This window comes from Brachyhypopomus gauderio, chromosome 4, assembly GCF_052324685.1.
Source record: "Brachyhypopomus gauderio isolate BG-103 chromosome 4, BGAUD_0.2, whole genome shotgun sequence".
NCBI lineage: Eukaryota > Metazoa > Chordata > Actinopteri > Gymnotiformes > Hypopomidae > Brachyhypopomus > Brachyhypopomus gauderio.
The window spans coordinates 2640277-2648323 of record NC_135214.1 but is presented as its reverse complement, the minus strand read 5'-3'; the positions used below and the strand labels follow the sequence as shown (position 1 = coordinate 2648323).

Below are 8047 nucleotides of genomic sequence, written 5' to 3'. Positions count from 1 at the left end.
TTTGTTAACTTTAGATAGTGCTCAATGTCACTTCAGTGTGAGATCTTCTTCTTCATATCTAGAGGCTAAAATTCAGCTTCAAGATATATAGAATAAAATTGAAATTTGCCATTTCTTCTATGAAGCCTTATCATATTGTCCTTAATATCATAAGGAGAAAGTTTTAAGATGTAAATGGAATTTGAGTATGATCACAGAGGTAACTTGTAAATGTTCATCCAATGCAAAAATAAGATGTGAATGATTTATTAGAGACCTCTCTCCACAGAAACACCTCGAGCTTCACTCAAATCACACGAATGAGGGAAGCTTATTTTTTCTAAAAAAGATGCGATGAACTAAATTGGGTGACTTGCAAGCTTGCTACCTTGAAAGGGCTCGTGTGTAAGGGAAGATGGACGATGGGAGTTTGGACCAAGCATGAAAAAGAGACACAACGTGGGGGAGAAGGAGAGGGAGGGACCGAAAATGAGAAAAAGGAGAAAAAGGAGAGATCGGAAAGATCGGAGGGCGTCCATGACCAGCTAGGTACTGTGGTTGTCCTTCTCAAGGTCAGTCTCAGAATTGTGTACACAGACCATGGAAACAGCAATCGTTTGAGCAGAAACCAAAAAAATAACTAAACACACATACGTGATCTCAGAGCACAGGACAGACACTGAATGGATGTACCGGTGTGTGGATGTGGCATTTGTGTCGTCTTTTGGACATATTTATATTTTTAATATAAAATTCCCTGTTTTTGCCTTCACTGCACCAATGTGATTATGCACCTGAAGGCTTCCATTTGCAGGCAATTGGACTGTAGATGTTTTGTTTTTTATGATAATAGACCAAAAGTTAATATTGATTTTATCATATAGTATACAAGTTTCCCTCCAGCTTCTCTCTACACCATCAGCCAAGCCACCGTCGTAAAGATAATTTCACATATTGGACAAATCTGTCACTTTCCCCTGAAGATTTCCACCAGGCACAAATTCGTGGCTGTTCATTAACAAGACAGGGTCAATTCCCCAAACAATGTGGTTCATGTCACAATAAAAAGCAGGTTTTATGGGTTGTAGCAGTGAAGCGCTATTAAACAGATAAAACACACCAAACTGGCATCTGGAGGATTATAAAAAGAATTGCCATGAAAAAAATCTCACACACCCACAGCCAAATCTATTCAGTGGGAGAGGTGACTGGGTTCACAGCTGCACTCACACCGTGCATATGGTGCCATCTTCAGGACAAACGTGATATAGCAAGCTAATAAAGCTGAGGAACAGGAAACGCGTCCATGACCTCCAGCCCCGCCCCCCAGGAGAGGTTAAACGCCGCCCTCCACTGTTTTCAGCAGAAACAGAACAGTTATCAGTAAATGGTTAAAAAAAAGAAGGTTTAAGTTATTAAGGACAAAAATATCCATATTCCAATTACTTAAAATTTCCCTTTTAAAAAATTGAGCTGAGAAGGGGGGGCATATATCTGTACTATTTTAAAATATTTTACAGTAAGTACTGTTCGTATTTGTAAATGTTTAAACTAATCTGAACTATTGAACCTAATCTGTTTATCAGTAATGTTTATCAGTAAAGCCTCCACTGGACTGTTTCCTAATTAGGAACCTAACGCCAATCCTTTAAAAAAAATGAATTTCCACAATTGAAGAGCATATTATTTGAGACTGTTGGAACTTCCACTCCGCCCATATATTTATAAGCATTTTAGCTAAACCCGCAAAATAATAAAAATCTGTTTTCTCGAATAACATAAACACTTATAATTTCGCAGATCTTCGTTCACGGTCGAGGCTCGTTCGGCAAAGTTCGCCGCCCGCTCGGCAAGTTCCGCCGTGTTTCGGCCGCCGCCGCCCGCTCGGATCTTCGCGCCGCTCGTTCCGTGTTGTTGTGCTCGGTGACGCGACGGAGGTGTAGCCTGACGCGCTCTCTTACGTGTCGGCCCGAATAAAAGTGGAGCTCCGCGGGCCCGGGAGTGACGGAAGGAGTCTGTATTGGTAAGAGAAGACGAGTGTCCCGGGGCGGGGTGGCGGAGGGGGTGCAAGAGAGACCGGGCACGGCCCAAAATAAGACCGTATTCTGGTCGGGTTCGGCCCGTAGGAGACAAAGAGATCATGGCGGCGGGGCTGGAGCGGGCGGCCGCACGGAGGGTGGGGAGGCTGCGGGTCCCGGAGACCCGGGGGGGGGGACCGGGGGTGTTGGATGTACATGCCGGAGAGAGAGAGGGAGAGAGAGTAAACGTGTGTCCGGCAGCCCGGGTTGGAAGGGGAGCGGGTCCGTCTCGCGTCCGTCCTCCCCGGGCTCCGACTCTGCTCGCCCGCCGCTGCGCTTCTCGCCCCCACCGGAGCGAACCGGGCTGGTGTGGCTCACACTAATGTCGTTCCTCCCGTGGTATTGGACCTTTTATTTAGTTTGTTCGTTCCCAGCCCTCCAGAAAGGCTTCGTTTGGTGTAACTTGGCTCGGTTGGTTAGTTGTTTGCCCGGGGGGGCTCACTGCAGTATAACCCACTAGTTAGTGGAGGTCTGAGGTTCTGGTGTGTTGGTGAAATGTTCCGCCCAGTCATGAGCAGATCAACGTTGGTTCAACAGCCTCATAAACCAAGACTGATGAGAAACACGGTGTCTTAATCGATAAATACACCGACCACCTTCATAACTGGTGCTGGTGTCGGGTTGTCGTACCGAGTTCAACTTCGAGGTCCGCTTGACCCAGATAAGCGGGTCAAATTCCTGAGATGTTAGTGTTGTTATTAACATTTCTGTTGTAACGAGTCTCTTAAGACGAGACCCTTTCACGATGGCCAGGACTGGTTGGAAGGGAGTTTGAGGAGAGAGAGAGAGAGGAATATGCGTGAGCCATCACCACGTGCACCACTTCATGAACCTTCAGCCATAAATGTCCAGTATGTCCAGCCACCAGTATGGAGACTTCTTCATCTGCCTTCATCACTTCTGGGGTCCAGTCAGATCCTCTTGGTCACTTATGTGCCAGAAGCACACACGCTACTTTAATGTAGCCCACACACACACACACACACACACACACACGCACACAAACTGGCTGTTGGGTGGTTTGACACCAGTATAAATAGAGATGATTAACAGTTGGTGAGCTGTATTGCTCCAAAGGTTGTGCCGTATATTCTGGGTTAGATTAACTTTTAATGAGCGTCTAATGTGGTGTTACAAAATGTTCCGTTGCATGCTAGATTTTCTGGAAGATGTCAGATGCTGATAGTCACTTCTAGTGTTCTCTGTGGACACTTACCAGACCTCTGTTTTTCATGAGACGTCTCATATTTGCAGTGTGTAAGATGTTCTAAGCAGCCATGTCGAGATCTAGCTTTTAATGTCAACAACATTTTTATAGTTCACACCAGGAATATTGTGTGTTTAGGAATCTACCTAGTTGGATCTAACATTAGTTTGGTTTCTTTTGCTTTTTGCAGTGGCCTTGATGTTTCGGAGATTCTGTACTAAATCTATTTTATAGATTGGCCATAAAAATGTTAAATTGTATAGAGTGGCCATATCCACATGAGGGCTGTGGAGTTTATTTGAGGACTACAGTGCAGTACGGTTCTTTATCTAGAAAAATGTACATGCAATAATTACTTTCATGGTGGCAAAATGATTTATTGGTCCTCTAACTGTTCCACACTAGCACAAATATTTGTCAACTAATTTGTTCCGCTATCATTTGCACCATAAACATGCAGTAAAAGTAAGTCTTACTCTCTCTGTCCAAAATATCTGGTGTCGAGTTCACCGATGTCCACTGCTGTATTTTTTATTAACAGAACAATGGTGCCATCATCAAAGGGTTTCTGCTTAAATGTTGGACGTTTGTAGCTGCACAAAGTTGTACTGTTGTGTTGTTTAAGGAATAATGACAAGAAAAATAAAGTAACCTTGTCCATTACAAAAGCAGTCATTGTATGCCTAACTACACAGCACACATCAGTAACACTAACGTTCTTTCAACATTTACAGACTGCTTTAATAACCTGAAAGAGAAATGCATAATGCATAAAATTAAAACAGACTGTGGGGACGAGGGGGGGGGGGTGCATATGGGGTCTTCATATTAAGACTATTAATAATATGTATAAAATAATTAGAAATGAAGTTTTGGTCACTTAAACCCCAAATTGTAGTCGCACGCCCAACCATCGGCTCTGCACTCGTATATGATGATGAGGCTCCTCCCTCTCTGATGAGGCTCCTCCCTCTCTGCAGCTAACTCGGTGACCATGGAGACCGGAGCTGAGGGCCAGCAGGTTGGGGACACAGCTGTGGCTGAGAGCGAGACCCAACAGATCACTCAGGCGCAGATCGCCACACTGGCCCAGGTGACCCCCTACGCACACCTTCATATGGCCCTGTTGTTGCAATGGAGGCTCAGCATCACGCATACACACACACACACACGTGCGCACACTTCTTGCGTTTGTTAGTGTATCGTTGTATTGTAATGGTGCCCATAGGCTGTGACCACACATCTGAAATGCTAGTTTTGATTTCAGCCCAGAGTATCTGGACGTGGTCCAGTATTTCTGTGGAGTTGAATGGAACAAATCTGATTGGATGCTTACGTCAGGCATCTTAAACAGATTGGCTCACTTGGTGAATCAGCTTACACAAAACCCTGAAACAGAAGCATCTCTGTGGCTTCGGTGTAATTCACTAAGGAATGAGAATGAATTTACATGAGAGGAATGTTTGCCCCATTGTAAAGGCTGACCCCAGGTCAGTGGCGCCAGGCAATGCTCACACAGTAGTTCCTAGAATTCAAGACCGTCCTTGGAATCTGAAATGTAGGCCGACATTCATCTTTCCGTCAGAGTCAACTAGCCATTCTGTTACATTGTACAGAAATCTGCAGGGTTAGAAAAAAAAATTATTATAAAATTATAAAAATGATTTAATAATCAGAATTTTAAAAATGTACATCCAAGCATAACTTATAATGCACAACTTGTAGTAGTCCTAAGACTTGTATGTCCTGCACGTCCTGTGTCCTGCGTGCGTCCCGTGCAGGTGTCGGTGGCTACGGGTCATGCCACCAGTACTGGGCCCACGGTCACCCTGGTGCAGTTGCCCAACGGACAGACGGTGCAGGTGCACGGCGTGATCCAGGCGGCCCAGCCCTCCGTCATCCAGTCCCCGCAGGTGCAGACGGTCCAGGTCGGTCATCTCTGTCCGTTTGTCTTCTCACCAGTCGTTGTGATTTTGTAATGTAATGCACCGGTCAGAAAAGCGTTCTTTGCTAACGTCGCGTGATTTATTTGCACTGCGTGGTCTTTGTCTTGCCGTTTCGTTAGCGTTTATTAGCGTTGTCGGGTGAAGTGTGCGTTTTAAGGTTAATGTCGGTACGTTGGAGGTGTGTGAGCATTCTCCGTCCGTCGATCAGATCTCCACGGTAGCCGAGAGTGAAGATTCGCAGGAGTCTGTGGACAGCGTGACGGACTCTCAGAAGCGCAGGGAGATCCTCTCCAGACGCCCGTCCTACAGGTGTGTGAGATCTTACGTCTCCTACGCTGCACGTGGTCGGGGTTTCTATCAAGAAGCTAAACGCTCTTCTCCTCCCCGGGGGGCCCCGCAGGAAGATTCTGAACGACCTGTCGTCAGACGCCCCAGGAGTGCCGCGGATCGAAGAGGAGAAATCTGAGGAAGACACGGCACCAGCCATCACGACCGTTACCGTGCCAACTCCCATTTACCAGACCAGCAGTGGCCAGTACAGTATGTGTCAGTCACAATTGAGGAAATGCATTTGGCAAAAAATCATTTCTGCTAAAACTCTTAGAGCCACTTTCATATGCATAAGTGCGTTGGATTTATTTATTTATTTCGCTACAAGATGAGACATTAAACTGGAAAGTTTTAAGATGATAAATCCGCTTTCTCCTTCAAAAAAAAAAAAAAAACAACCCAAACTTGTGAATATTAGGCATATCTGAGTCTTTGTCTTCCTCTCCCAGTTGCGATCACACAGGGCGGAGCCATCCAGCTGGCCAATAACGGCACGGATGGCGTTGCAGGCCTGCAGACCCTCACCATGACCAACGCGGCGGCCGCTCAGCCGGGCACCACCATCCTGCAATACGCCCAGACCAGCGACGGCCAGCAGATCCTGGTCCCTAGCAACCAGGTGGTGGTTCAAGGTGAGCTCCTCAAGCAGGCCGACCGACCGACCTGAACGTTTAGCGCACTTATCGCCACCGTGGTAACACCACGCACCGACAAATTGCAGCCGTTGTGATGTAGACGAGTTCTTCTCTTCCCCCCCAAATCCTCCCAGCTGCCTCGGGGGATGTCCAGGCTTACCAGATCCGCACGGCGCCGGCAAGCACCATCGCCCCGGGCGTGGTCATGGCATCGTCGCCCGCCCTGCCCACCCAAGGGGGCGCTGAGGAGGCCACGCGAAAGAGGGAGGTGCGGCTTATGAAGAACAGGTGAGGAGACCGAACCCCCAGAGTGGCCTTCTGCTGTAGATTCCGCCCACAATCTACACGCCCACAATCTACACGCCCACAATCTACACGCCAACAATCTACACGCCCACAATCTACACGCCCACAATCTACACGCCCACGACCTACACGCCCACGATCTACACGCCCACGATCTACACGCCCACGATCTACACGCCCACGACCTACACGCCCACGATCTACACGCCCACGATCTACACGCCCACGATCTACACGCCCACGATCTACACGACCACGATCTACACGCCCACGATCTACACGCCCACGATCTACACGCCCACAATCTACACGCCCACAATCTACACGCCCACGATCTACACGCCCACGACCTACACGCCCACGATCTACACGCCCACGATCTACACGCCCACGATCTACACGCCCACGATCTACACGACCACGATCTACACGCCCACGATCTACACGCCCACGATCTACACGCCCACAACCTACACGACCACAATCTACACGCCCACAATCTACACGCCCACAATCTACACGCCCACTATCTACACGCCCACGATCTACACGCCCACGACCTACACGCCCACGATCTACACGCCCACGATCTACACGCCCACGATCTACACGTCCTCTTCTCCACATGCTTCTATCCCAGCCCATATGATCTCTGTGGCTGCTCCTGCTGTTTCACATCACAGCAGAAAACCTCCTTTTTTCCTTTTCTTGTGTAATATTGAATATCGCTAAGGTGTTTTTACAATTTAAAAAAATCATTATAATTACAGCTGTGACACTGACAGGCTAGGCTGACACTCTGACACTGACCAGTAGTATTCTGCAGGTTTGCGTTCACTGACTACTGATGTGAAGCTACATGGTGGCATAATTGGTGCATGGCTTACAGACTCCTAACTGATGCTTTACACGGTGAGGCTTTAAATGCAGGTGATTCTGAGCGGGACTGGAGAGAATGTAGGCAAGAAAATCTGTGGGCAGAACCGCCATTAATAACAGATGATTCTGATACTTTACAACAGCTCAAAGCAGTTAAAACCTCCATCTGTCTGCACAGGGAAGCAGCTCGGGAATGCCGTCGAAAGAAGAAGGAATACGTCAAGTGTCTGGAAAACCGTGTGGCAGTTTTGGAGAACCAGAATAAGACACTCATCGAGGAGCTCAAAGCCCTCAAAGACCTGTACTGCCATAAATCTGAGTAACGTCCTCATCCACGTTTCATCCTTCATCTCGGTGGGCTCACACGGATATATGTGGAGAATGTGTCCGAGCTCTCCCTGGACCGACACGCATGTTTTCTAAATGTACTTTTTCTTAAAACAAACAAATAAACAAAAAAATTGCTTCAGACTGCCTGGACGAAAGTGAGAACGGGGACACGCAGGGACACGCATTCCTCGCTCACAATCTCATCAGCACCAGTGGATGTCATGAGCGAGGAGTTGGCTGAAAGCATCACGGGGCTGTGATGGAGAAAACCCCCTTCTGCAGCTCACCAGGTTTGTTCGGAGGTTTCTGACATGCTGGCTTTGTGGTTTGAAACGGTGAGGTTGGGAAGGGAAATTT

At 47.5% G+C, this 8047-nt stretch overlaps 1 protein-coding gene across 2 annotated transcripts; it reads left to right on the top strand.

Annotated features, from left to right (window-relative positions):
* The first annotated feature begins 1843 nt into the window (after window positions 1–1843).
* Window positions 1844–7733, top strand: creb1b (cAMP responsive element binding protein 1b). 2 transcript variants are annotated; one of them, XR_013130286.1, is made up of 9 exons: window positions 1844–2002; window positions 4245–4357; window positions 5046–5192; window positions 5419–5519; window positions 5611–5750; window positions 5990–6172; window positions 6310–6463; window positions 7308–7393; window positions 7539–7733. XR_013130286.1 is itself a non-coding variant. In XM_077001471.1 (8 exons), the coding sequence occupies exons 2-8, from the start codon at window positions 4259–4261 to the stop codon at window positions 7681–7683; spliced, it is 969 nt and encodes a 322-aa protein (XP_076857586.1). In that variant the 5' UTR covers window positions 1844–2002; window positions 4245–4258; the 3' UTR covers window positions 7684–7733. The 2 variants fall into 2 exon arrangements, 1 of the variants encoding a protein (XP_076857586.1); XM_077001471.1 differs by lacking the exon at window positions 7308–7393.
* The last annotated feature ends 314 nt before the right edge of the window (window positions 7734–8047 follow it).

Excerpts from the sequence above, each read along its gene's own strand:
- creb1b (XM_077001471.1), top strand. The coding sequence starts at position 4,259 with ATGGAGACCGGAGCTGAGGGCCAGCAGGTTGGGGACACAGCTGTGGCT. Across the intron at positions 5,520-5,610 it reads TCCAGACGCCCGTCCTACAG|GAAGATTCTGAACGACCTGT; the intron begins GTGTGTGAGATC and ends GGGGCCCCGCAG. Across the intron at positions 6,173-6,309 it reads CAACCAGGTGGTGGTTCAAG|CTGCCTCGGGGGATGTCCAG; the intron begins GTGAGCTCCTCA and ends AAATCCTCCCAG.